This window comes from Thunnus maccoyii, chromosome 19 (assembly GCF_910596095.1).
Source record: "Thunnus maccoyii chromosome 19, fThuMac1.1, whole genome shotgun sequence".
Lineage (NCBI taxonomy): Eukaryota > Metazoa > Chordata > Actinopteri > Scombriformes > Scombridae > Thunnus > Thunnus maccoyii.
Window position 1 is genome coordinate 27,885,204 of NC_056551.1, and position 13,025 is coordinate 27,898,228.

The 13,025-nt window shown below is 41.0% G+C and overlaps 1 protein-coding gene across 1 annotated transcript in view; it reads right to left on the reverse strand.

The window, feature by feature from the left end:
• Positions 1-13,025, reverse strand: part of gfra2b (GDNF family receptor alpha 2b) — a 123,293-nt gene that overhangs the window by 26,650 nt on the left and 83,618 nt on the right. The window contains exon 5 of the mRNA XM_042395488.1: positions 12,393-12,580. Within this exon, the coding sequence (XP_042251422.1) occupies positions 12,393-12,580 (188 nt within the window). The remainder of the gene's footprint in view (positions 1-12,392; positions 12,581-13,025) is intronic.

Below are 13,025 nucleotides of genomic sequence, written 5' to 3' on the forward strand. Positions count from 1 at the left end.
GTGATGCTCCCAGTTCTGCCTATAGTCAGTGTGTGTGTGTGTGTGTGTGTGTGTGTGCGTGTGTGTGTGTGCGCCTGCCAGTCAGTAATAAGGCCATTTGGACTCACTCAGCCTCGCTGTAATTAGATTTTAATATTCTTCACCTTCTCCTACGCACACACACACACACACACACACACACACACACACAACACAATTATCTCCAATGTAAATACTCACAAACACACATTCAGACCACATATGCCGTCTAATAGCGTCTCTTCATTCTGTGACCCTGACCTGTCAATCACGGTTTAACAAACTCCTCAGAGATCCACTGGATGTTATTTAATTATCATGAATAAGTCAATCATCCCTGAACCCTTAAACGCATCATTACATGTTTCTCTAACCTTTAAAAGACGAGTTTATCCCATCAACATTTAATACACTTAACACGAGTTATTAGTGCTCATAATTATGTCAATATTTCAACCACTATTATCCCCTAACTTTACCTACATGCTTATTATTGTAACCATGATAGTTCTCTCACTTCTTATCTTAACTTATAATGTATATATTTTATAATAATGTCTGAGCTGTCAGAGAATTATCAGAGACTCTGCAGCTCCTCTCGGCTTTACGGAGCTTTATAGTGAGTTTCAGCTCGTTGTTCATCTGTCCGGCTGCAACTTTTACTGTTCTGGTTCACTCTCAGCGCTCTCATAGTGTTGTTTTCAGAGAGAAAAAGCTGTAAAAAGCCGCTGTACACTACCTGCTCAGCACCAAACCAAACAGACACAGTTAGCTGTAGACTAGCTGGTGAACATAGTGGAGCATTTAGCAGCTAAAGAGCCAGATATTTCCCTCAGGAGTTGGTGGAGAACAAAAACAGAGCTAAAAGAGAGTGAATATTGGACTTACATTCACCAGGTGGACAGAAACACGACTCCACATGAATGATAATGTTGCAACTGTTTGCTAACAAGTTCAACATATCAACTTAAAAGATGATGATGTGTCAGATGTGTGTTTTCACTGCTTATTTCTGCTGAAAACTAGTGAACAAAACATCCGTTAATGCAGGTTTAACCGAAACCATGATCTTTCTCTGAGCGTGTGACATCATGAAACATCTATTTTAAGGCAGTTAAAAGTTCAGAAAGTAAACAAAACATCGAGAGCAGATTTGTGTTGAAGCAGCAGCTAAAATCTAAACAGCAGTTTCTGCATCCTGACTTGTATCTGTGGGGATAATTTGTCTCTGGGGTTCAGATCTAATTATGTTGTTCAAATACGGCGCAGAGAGAGTTTGTCTTTGTTGTGAATTGGAACATCAGCAGCAGCAGCTCGCAGGCTGCTGCGGAGCTCCGCTTTTGATTTATTGAGTCATTGTGCTTTAAATAATATGAAAAATAATACCGTCACACCTCCGCTGAAGGTATTTGTTCACATGTCTCTGACCTTGCTGCACATGTGCTTCTCATTCTCTCCGTTCATTTGTGTGTTTGTGTGTTGTTTGGTGATTAGCTGCTTTGTTTTGTCTTGATGTTCTCTTTAATTAACAGTCCCTGAGTGGGACTGCTCATTTGAATATTTACATATTTGCATAGCTCATGAGCTGCTGGGTGCTGCTCTCGATCAGCGTCAGGAGGGATCGCCCTCGCGGTCACGTCTCCGGCTATATTGCTTTCTGCTCTCTCTCTCTCTCTCTCTCTCTCTTCTGGGTTCGCTCGCCTTATTTCTCCTCACAGACGACTCATCCCTCGCTCCTCATCATCGCTCACTTCCTGTTAACCAGCCGGGCCACATTCAGACGAGCACGGAGAGATGAGATGAATCAGAGAAAGCTTTTGTGTAGACTCACACACACACACACACACACACACACACACACAGAGGCACACATGAGAGAGTCAGTGAGGGGGCCTGTTGCGTCGCCGGCGTCCTCTGTGACCTCCAGAAAAGAGGCAGCTATTTCCATCACGCCACCACCTCACCTCACTGACCGTGTAATGGAGCGATGCAGTTGCTAGATTGGCTTCCTCGCCTTAAAACACCGCTCAGCTGCTGCTGCCGGGTTGGGAAAAGCAGTTTAGTGCTGCACGCCTCGGTGCAGGGGCGTGCGTGTTTGCATACATACCACTGTCATTAGTGGCGGTGTTCTCAGTCTGATGGGGGTCATAAGGAATCTGATACTCATAAATCTTCATGTCTGCCAGATGTGTCCGGATAGATACTAAACCTCCAACGGGTCTATTAGAAGTTACCTTCTTTGTCTGACACTGTTGAAGGTCTTAAAGGGTCACTTCACCCCAATCATAAAAGTATATGTTTTCTGGAGTGGGTGGAGTGGCACTAAGTGTCGACGCCTCTCGTCCACAGGATCTGGCTGGGTCGCCGCTCCAAATGTTCTTCAGCAGACACATTTGTAATAAGTTGTTTTGCTGACATTTTTGTGTTTTACAACCATGTTTAAATCACATCTGCATCTGATTTAGATGCTTTTTATTCATTCATTAACCTGTGTTTTTTGTCCATTTTGTCAGACGATGTCATGGTCATGATTATGCTAAAATGAAATGCATAAAGTCACTAATCTGTGTTTCTTTTGACTGAAAATTCTGTGAACGCTGTAAGAACTTGATTTTATTGATGTAGACATTTTACACTTTTGTGCAATATTGCTCCGTCTTACAGCAGACTCTTTTAACACCCAATTGAAACCTTAAAACCGCAGTTTGTGAACAGCTGCCATTAGACACGCAAGACCGACTCTCACTAAACATCCACTGACGTCTCTTATCAGGGAATTTCAACCTTCTGTGCTGCTGTTTTAACGATAAGATTGACAGTGAATTCTTGTTGATTTTACATATTTATGTTGGTATTCAAGGACATTTTGTTCTCAAACCACTAAAAAAAAAATAACCCGACTGGGGATTGTCACAATTATGGGTCAAAAGTAACATCATATTCTCTCACACGCTGTGTTGCTAACACATTGCTGTCTCTCAGCACATTGTGAGCAACAATTTTCATTCCAGCAGAAGTGGTTTCTGTACATCCATCAGCAGCAGGGGGGGCATCTCTGTCTGGTAATTAAAGAAGGAGGCAGCAGAAATACACTCAAAGTAATCAGCAAAAATTCTTTCACCATCTGTCACTGTCCTGTAGCTCCGTGAACTCTTGGGACAAAAATGCACAAAATAAAACAATCCAAGAAATGTGTGGGCTGTACTAATGGAATTTGTCTCTCCTGCTATCATTCTTTGTTCCTTTCTTAATTCAATTTGGGGGATAATCAAGCTCTCAGTTTTGGAACTACAGTTCCCATAATGCTCTGGGGGATGTAAACAGGGAGTATTATTGTGCCATGGATTCAGTGAGTTAGCTGTGAGCTACAGCTGTACTGTATTGGTTTACATTTTGGCAAATTTGTCTCCATTAAAAGTCTGCTAAATCAGCTGTTAGCAGCTCCTGGATGTACAGACAACCATCACTGGATTACTGTGATACTGAAGAAAACTTAAAAACGTAATGATTCTCAGGCAAGTTCTGCTGTAATGGGGAACAACTCTCTAAGCAGATGTTTATTCGCGATGCACATCAGAGAACAAACAGCCTATAAAGTAGCTATGACTAACACGTAAGCAAACCTCCAGCAGACACAGAGCAACATAATCACATCATGTCAGTAATGACTTGTGGCGTTCCTCAGGGTTCTAGTTGTGGTCCTTTATATTTTCAATTTACATTCTGATATGTAGGTTGTTTGTCAACTCGAATGTCACAAAAATGATTCATATGAGCTTTTTCTGATTTGACACTTCTATGGTAAAAGTTTGGTTAAGTTTAGGCAACTAAAACTACTTGGTTAAAGCTGCACTGGGGGGGGAACAGGACACTCTGTAAACACAACATATCAGATTATAAAGTAGCTGTTGCTAGCATGTTAGCAAACATCTAGCAGACACAGAGCAAAATGATCATTAGTTTGACTTTAAAAAATGACTTGTGGGGTTCCTCAGGGATCTAATGTTGGTCCTTTATATTTTCAGTTTACATGCAAATATGTAGATTGTTTGTCGGTGCTTTAAAAACAGCTTATGTCACAAAAATCATTCATGTGAGTTTTTCCTAACATCTCTGTCGTGAAAGTTTATGCAACTACTTTACTTGGTTAAAGCTGCATTATCTGATTTTTTTGGCCAAATGGAGGCAGCAAAACAAATTGTAATCACAATATCTGCCATATTTTCAGTTTATGAAGTAGTTATGGCTAACATGTTAGCAAACATCCACATCCAGCAGACACAGAGCAACATGTCAGTCCGATATATACTCTCCTTTTAGCTCTGGTTTGGTCTCTTGGGGAAAATACCTGTCTCTTTAGCTGCTAGATGTTTGACTTTCTTCAAAACCGACTGCCTCAAAGTGGTAAATGTAGATGGATGCTAACATGTGATAGCCTTCTATTTCTCTCTGTTTTCTGTCATGAACACAAGAGACTGTAGAGCAAAGTGCAGTCATACAGATCATGTTTTAATTATAATCTCTAATTCCCTTGTAGTTTCAGAGTGTGAACTTTCTCAAACTACAAAGTGAACATTTTCTCTATGGTGCTAGTTGAAAATTAACTGTAGGTGTAATTGCACTCTTATTTGAAATGCAAATAGATTTTTTTTTTTAAAAAAAAGAGCCCTAGTCCAAAACCTTTTAGAGATCTCTGTAGGCTTCTCATGCATTACTCCCGGCAAAGACCATATTTAATTATGCCTTCTGTCAATCAGAGCAGTCCCCGAGCAGTCACCTCCTCTTTCCTGCTCCCATCCACAGTGGGGGACAAGACACCCTCTGAGGCTGTCAAGACCCGAAGGACCTGCGGGATTCCTGTGATTATGCAGCTCTCTGGTCTCCATCTGAGGTTAATGGAGGCTAAAACGAAAAGAACGGCTCTACTTTGGATTCCTTTTACAGGCAATCGAACATGATTCATGTTCCATGCATGATACCGGGGTGAAGCAGTTACCTGCCAGAGAATGTGTTGTTGTCTAACTGAGGTTGGGGAGGTAAATAGCGTGGGTGTGTGTGAGGAGCCGGGACAGAGAGCTCGTTAGGATTTTTTTCAGCCGGTGGTCGGTGGGCTCTTCTGTGTGCAGTCTCATTCCCAGTTACAGATATTGATTTATCCATGCTATTCTCTTCTGTTCTGTAAGTCACACATGCTCGCGCAAACAGACACCCACTCAGAGTGAGAAACAAAAAGCGACATAAGCTGCGTCACATACTGAACACAGCTTAAACATAAAAGCTCAGACAAGGAGCCGGCCATGTTTTTATCCAGCTGTAACAATGCATGTGTGTTAAATCTTCTGAATTATCTGAAGGCAGCTCTTTGTGCTGAGACACACACATCACTGTACACAAAGTGAAGGTCGACACACTTCTGGGTGAAGTGAAGTGTTTGACTTTTGTAACAGAGCTGAAGCACATTGAAATGTTATATAATTACAGTTTTCTTTGTTTTTGCTGCTTAACTGTGTCTGAATAGTTTCACTACATGTTGACCTGCTGCAGTTTAAAGGACTGTGGTGACTCCAGGAGCCTGATGCATAAATGTTACAGTTCGGGTAACATCTCTTTATATGTGGTTCAGTCTTTTCTTCTGTCAGCTCTGTCATCAGCCCACCTGCGTTGGTGCCCCAGTCTTCCCAGTCGTCCTTGGCTGGTCCTTCATCTTTTCGTCACAGGTCTCAGCCACCAATCACCAGCCTGCCTGATCCATCACGCAAGAGCAGTCTGCGTCTCCCTGTTATAACTTGTGTGATAGTTAGCTGTGAGGTCTTTTGGTGAAATACTGTGAACTTGACTGAAACTTTAGTTTTGTGGTTTCGGGATCTGGACACTAGGCTTACTTTGTTTTTCTTTGTTTTTATACATCCTTTGTTTCGGCGCCACACGCAGGTAATTTGACTCTCTAGTTGAACACCAGGCCTTATGGGTGGCTGCTAACGTGTGTTTTATTTTGACAGGTAAGGTCAGGGGCAGCCAGTTAGGGTTTTATTTTGTTTGTTTCAGTTGCTTCCTGCTGTAGTGAACCAGTGGGGATCAGTTGGATTAGGGAGTGTGTTTTGTTTTGTTTGTTTCATGATTTGGCGCCACCCGCGGCACTTCCCCTTTGTTCCTCGCTTCACTTGACTCCATTGTCTGATGGTTACTCTCGTTCAACTATCGAGCAGAAAGCTTTTGCTTTTGTAACTTTTGTTATTGTCGGCCCACCAAACAATAAACGGCAGAACTTGCCTGACTTCATCGGCGGTGTGTTGCTTCTCTCGTTCCTGGACATCAGCGGGGTTTTAACAATAACAACAAAGCATAAAACACAGAAACCCTGCGGACGCCATCTCCCGCACATAAACTGGTATTTATGAACACAGACTGTGCAGTGAGAATGTGAAGACCTCACGCTGACTTCAGACCAGCGTACTCATGTTTCTGTAAAGTGATCTGAGGGCGATGTGATGAAGTGGAGATGAAATATATAAGCTCTTTTAGTAAAACATTATTTGGTTATGCTTTTAGACAGTGATCTTTAAAATGCCAATCAAGGGCACATTTATATATGTAATATTGATTAATTGCTTTTTTTTTACTGTTAATATCCTTGTTATTTTATCCAGTTGTGACACCTTGTAAAGCCGGTTTGGTTATGAGCTACAAACTAATCATTGATTACATTTCTGAGATATGGCTGCTGATGATGGTTAACAGCTTCATGTGATGAATTGATGATATGAATTATGACGGTTTAAGAGCCACACGGCTGTGCATAATGACAGCTGTTCTGGCTGTTGGAGAACTTTGCTGGTGCAACACAACACTTCTTCTTCTTCTTCTTCTTTCCCGTTTGTTTCATTAACAGCTGTACAGACTGGTGGATCACGCATCATATTGATATGAAAACAGCTGGTTCAGAGCGCGTCGTCATCCATTTACAGCTAATTATGGGAGTTTAAATGAGGCCTCGTGCATGTGTGCCCAGTTCCTCAATGACTGAGATTTATAAAACAGAACCATGCGTACTCACGGCTTTTTATAAATCAGACGAAAACGATGTATCTGCATGTTTCTGGCTCTGTTATGATCATGAATCTACAGAGTTTTATGCATCTGGTCTCTGGGTGTTCCTCCTCTGCATGTGCTGTAAACTGTGCTGATCAGCATCTTTTAACAGATGAGAAAAAAGACTTTTGCATGTGTGGGAACAAAAAAACTCTGGAAAAATTCGGTTATTAGATATATACTGTAGATATATACTGTATGCATGTGTGTTTTCAACATCACAGTAAAGCAGCAGGCAGCTCAGCCTCAGACAGGCCGGGGGTGGGAGGGGTGGGAGGGGATCATCTTTACAGGAGATCAGCCTCGAACAGGCTTCAGTTCACCGTCTCTCCTCCCTCCGACTCTTTGTTGTCTGAGGCCAAAAAAACAGCTGACAGACAGCCGAGGTTTGTTGTTTACACGTGTTTGTGTTTACGAGTTTATCCGAGCATGTTCAGGCAGCGTGAGGGGCCTGAGCCCGATGTGGAGGACGACGTTTTACAACAATACAACAATCTGCCACAGAAAAACACACACGTGGAGGGTGATGGAGGCGACTTTGTTGCTGTTATAGAAATGTTGATCTTTGTCGATTCAGAAGCTCCAGGAGATATGGATGTTTACTGGAAAAAGATTTATTGACAAACAGAAACTTGATCGACCGGAGAGGCAGCGGTTACAATTCAAAGTCGCAGCAAATCTGAAGGAAAAGACTTGAACCACTCTCAGTTATTCAGGCAGCAGCGCCCAGGCGACCTTGTCCCTACTCACAACACAACACATCACTATAGCATTGTTTACTTTAGCGCTGTCTCTATGGCAACAATCATTAAGCCAGGTGGGCTCGACGGGGAAGAAGACAGCTGTCTGTCCTTCGCTGTCTGCTCGCCTGAGGAGCATTTTCATATATGACACATGTATGAAAACTCCTTCACACTCACTGGATTTGGTGACTTGTTTTCAAAAAAGCACCTGGAAACAAATCTTGACCTTAACTCTGCTCGAAGGGAATCAGAGAATGTGCTCTCACGTTATGTCTTTATGGACTGACAGTGTTCAGTGTAGAGATGTGGTTCTCAGGTCTGTATGCCAATATGTCCAATAACCGGAGTGTATGCAGTATGAACTCTGATCAAAAACAGTGTGTTTAGAGGAGAGAGGAGAATGTGAAGTGAAAGGTGAAGAGATGTGAGGACCAAGTTAAAGGAAAAAGGAAACAACGAGTCAAAAACCAACTGACACATCAGCTGTTTGGTCCAGTTTTATGCAAATAGTCACAACAGAGGCGAGAAAAAAGTTTGGAGTCACGTTTCTCCTCTGGCGGCTAACTGCGTCTCCACACCTCCAGCCCCAAGCTAGCATCAAACTAGCATCAAGCTAGCATCAAGCTAGCACTCAGTGGACCAGTCTGTCCCCTGAACACACAGAAACCAAACTGATATCAACCCTCCATCAAACTACTGATAAGACCACAAGTCGACTGTCAGAGTAACAGAGCGTTACTGGGATACTGGGAGAGCCGAAGTCAAACTGGAACTTTCAGATTCTGTTCAACAGTAAAAAAATCCTCATTAAAAAGCTCATTAACATGTGAAACTCTGCAAATAAGTAAAAATCCAGCTTTGAAACAGAACCTTTCTCTGCAGTTTGTCGTGTGGCTTCACCAAAACAACAGAATAAGCATATTTCCAATGATTCCCAAAATGACCAACACGTCCTCATCCTAGATCATCAAATACTGACGCTTCGTCACACATCTCTGGTGTTTCATGCAGACACACAAGGTACCATTTGGTGTTTGTATAGTGACACACTGAGCTTTCAGCTAAATCCAATGTTGACCCATCTATGGCAAACTCAAACTCAACGGGTTTTGTCTGCTTCAGTTTAGGCGCCACTTGATTGAGGAAAGATTGTAATTTGGGTTAAAATGATTGTCATGGCAACAGTAAAAACTACGACAAAAAACTGTAGTGACTTGCAGTTGGAAACAGGAAGTGGACAGTTGTCTCCTGCAGCAAAGTTCATCTATCTAGCAAACCACCAAACCGCCTCCTCCTAATAAGGAATAATCTGAACTGCATCATAATCGCTGCGGCCGCTAGATGGCGGAAATATAACTATAGGTTGTTTTTTCTGGCCTGAATTTCATACTGTTGATTTTCTTGTGAGGACGAGCTGAACAGCAGCTGCTGTAAACTGCAGAAACACACTTCAGTCTATTAGAATACAAACTTTGAATAGCGAAAAATAAAAGCTGAACAACATAACACCGGTTATTATTACTGATAGAAATGATGGTCAGAACTATAAAAAATTAAACACAAGTTGTATGAATTTATCCTTAATCTCATTTGTCTATAATCAAATATCTCTTTAATGTTTAACTTAAAGTGTTTATATTTGCCCTTAAAGATAGATTTACAGACATAATGAGCAGTCTGACACATGCTTACACACTTCACACTACTCAGATGAGACATCGTAGAAGAAAAGAAAGTGACCTGCAACACCCACACACTCACACAGAAGCATGCACTGATGAATATCTCACAGTTTTCAGAGAAATCAATTAAATCAAACCTCTGAGCTGTTACAGACATAAACACACGCTCACTGTTCTCTTAAACTACCAAACGCTGTCAGAGAAAAAAAAAAAAAAAAAACACTTTTAGCTTTCTAATTTTCGGAGACATTCACACTTCAGCAGAAGAGAAAACCGGAGTAACTTCTGTGACCTCGGCCTCGGCCATGACGGCTGAAAATCCTGCAAGTGTGCAGCAGAATAAACATCATCACACCAACTACTGACTGAATGATCCGATGTGACCCAGAGGCTGAAGCAAAGCTACTATCTGTGTCTATTTATGTCACAAAAATATCGTTAAAATCATCTCATCTGCATCATTTTCTGCATTAAATAGTTTTCTTCTAACTTTTATACTCACTCTTCATATATATCTGTTTGGCTACAACAAAATATACTAAATAATAATAATATTTGAAGCATAACCAACATAATAATTAATCAAATTAAAGCTGTAAGCAGCGTTGGTCGGGACCTTGCACTCTGGCCCGTTGGGATCAGATCATTTTGCTTTTTAAAAATGAGGGATATTTCTTTCAAGTGTGGTGTGCTTTTATTTTGGAAGTTTGATTGACATGTGTACTGTCAGGTGTGTAGAGACAATAAGTAACTGCAGCTGGACACAGAAAAATACTCATATATTTGAATGGAGAGTGTGAGCGAACCCACACCTTTTTGAACATTTACTGCTTCCACATAGTTTTAGATACAAACTTCATTTGAACTTTAAATGAGTCACGAGACTTTGACCTACAAATCTTGAATTTACATGTGTTTTCTATCTTTTACTGTTTTTGAGATATTAGAGTGTGAGTTTTAAAGTCTTTTCTTGCTCCTCCTGTGATTTTATAATGAGTGTGTATTGCGGAATGTTTCACAGCACTGAGGGAGTGACATCACCAGGAGCAGTTGGAGAGGAGGATTTTAGAGTACACTTCTTGTGAAATCTCCTCATAAATACCATGACTTTGGCCAAATCTTACATTAAAAATCATATTTTAGTAGGAAATTTTGTGGCGAATCCATTGATACAGGTTTGAAAGTGGTCAGACTTATAGTTTAGATGTCACAAGCCTCTATTTGACATAAAGTTCATGCCTCCTCATTGTTTTACATTGTAAGGTGTGATGTGGCACTGCAACTTTCAGGGCTCATAAAATCCAAACCGTTCGAGTTATTACAAAGTTTTTAACAACATTTTTTCAGCACAGTGTCATAAGTCATCTATTAAAGTTTGAGATAGCGTTTGTTTGGGGGCCAAAATTGGGGCAAAGTCTTATTTTGAAAGGCTAATTGCGGACTTCCTGTTGGATTTAGGTCAGGGGTGTCAGCATATGATTTGTAGGTCTTGATGAGACGAATAATTGAGTTTTGGTTTGATCTCTCTACGACATTCCTACGGGCAGTGGCAGCCACTTTAGTTACATAGGTGGCGCTCCTGTATTACAGTAGTCCTCTGCCTTTTGGGCTCGGTCCCTATTAATATTTGAAGCATAACCAACATAATAATTAATCAAATAATAAAACATGCAAACAATTATTACTTTAACACTGAAGAAAACTAAAAATGTGATGATTCTTTGGTTCTGCAGTCATGAGGAGCCTGTTTGTTTAACTTTACAGACGTTTATCTGTTGTCATGACGTCAGACATATTTATGGCAAATCAGTCTAACAGGATGTTTATCACGTCTGTTTGTTCAGATTTGACCGAGTTCAAGAGTCACTACTCTTATCTCTTGAGACTCTTTGCTTCTCTGCGTCTACAGTTTCTGCCATGTTCTTCAACTCTGCCTCTCAACCTCTCATTTATGTGGATTTGTAGTGTTTTTTATATTTTTTTTTTTACTTTTTAATATTTTTTATCCATTTATATTGTTGTATTATGCATCTTTCTGCTCTCTCTATACACAGTACTTTATAAAGCCTTTAATCTTTACTATCACTACTATTATTATTATTATTGTCATTATCCTAATCAAAGTGTTTCTAATATATGCCATATCTAATAGGCACATTTTTAGATGAACAAAAAACCCAAGTACCACCTCCATAGTTGCACCTTTCTAGTTAATGGACCAAATATGGAGTCACCCATGTCCCTTCTTGGACAAAGATTGGCCTGAAGCCACATGACCATATATCCAACGCATCTTTGTAGATGCCCCATTGGCTGATATGTGTCTGGATGTATATGATTGGTTGTCTTTTATATTTTTTTTTACCTTTTTTCATACCCAACTTACTTTATTTAAATGCTGTTTGTAATGTGTTTTGACCCTCATCTTTCTTCAACTCTGCCTCCTCAGAATGAACTCCCTTCCTGCCTCCGTCACCGTGTTTTACTTCTATTTATCCAGAGAAAGTCAGTCCATCACGCATGTGCTTCGTCTGCCACCGCCGCCGCTCCTCTCTCAAGGGCACCTCGACTGGAGTCGGCGAGGGAGGAGGGAGAGTTAGTGATTCACTTCCTCCACTTCAAGCTTCTCTAACCTTTAAAGCCAGTAGTTATCAATCAAACGTGCAATTTTTGACCCAAGAGTCTACCAGATTTCTTTCCAATTAAACACTCGAGCAGCTGATTTCACTGATTAGTTCCTCCTCTCGCTTGATAATCAAGTGAAACAAGCTGCATCGAAAGCAGAAAGTCTTCCGCTGTTGTGAATAAAAACATGTAGAAACCGCAGCAGGGTCACAAAAGGTCAAAAAAAACGTCTCACCTGCAGAGAGCGTCGGAGCGGCAGGTGCGTCGGAGCTCCAGGCAGTTGGGTTTGTGCCTCTCTTGGTGGGAGCAGGAGGGCACGATGGTGCGGCGGCGGCGCTCGGCACACGCCTGGTCCGGGCAGGAGCAGAACAGCAGAGGGTAACTCAGCTCCCATGATACCCGCTCGAAAAACTGACGCAGAGCCTGAGACACAAAGAGTTAACCGTCATCGTCTTAGAAAGCTTTTATGATGACTTCTACTGTCTGTACGGAGCTTCCAGTGTGTGCAGATTCCCTTTATACTTTATTTTTTAACCTGATAATACATAAATAAATGAAAAGTGCAACTTCTAGTTCTTCCTTTTACTGAAACGCTGCTACAGGTTTCTTCTTTACATCGATTAGTCGATGGACACAAAATGAATTCAATAATTTGACAGTTCAGCTTCTCAAACATGAGAATTGGCAGCTTTTCATTGTCTTACATCATATTAAATTAAATATTATGGGGTTTCAGACAGTTGCTTCAGACAAAACAAGACGTTTGATGACATCATCTTGAACTCTAGAAATAGTTTCTCTAATATTTAAGAGGCATTTTTAACTGTTTCCTTGATGTTTTATGAACTAAATGATTAATTGAGAAAAT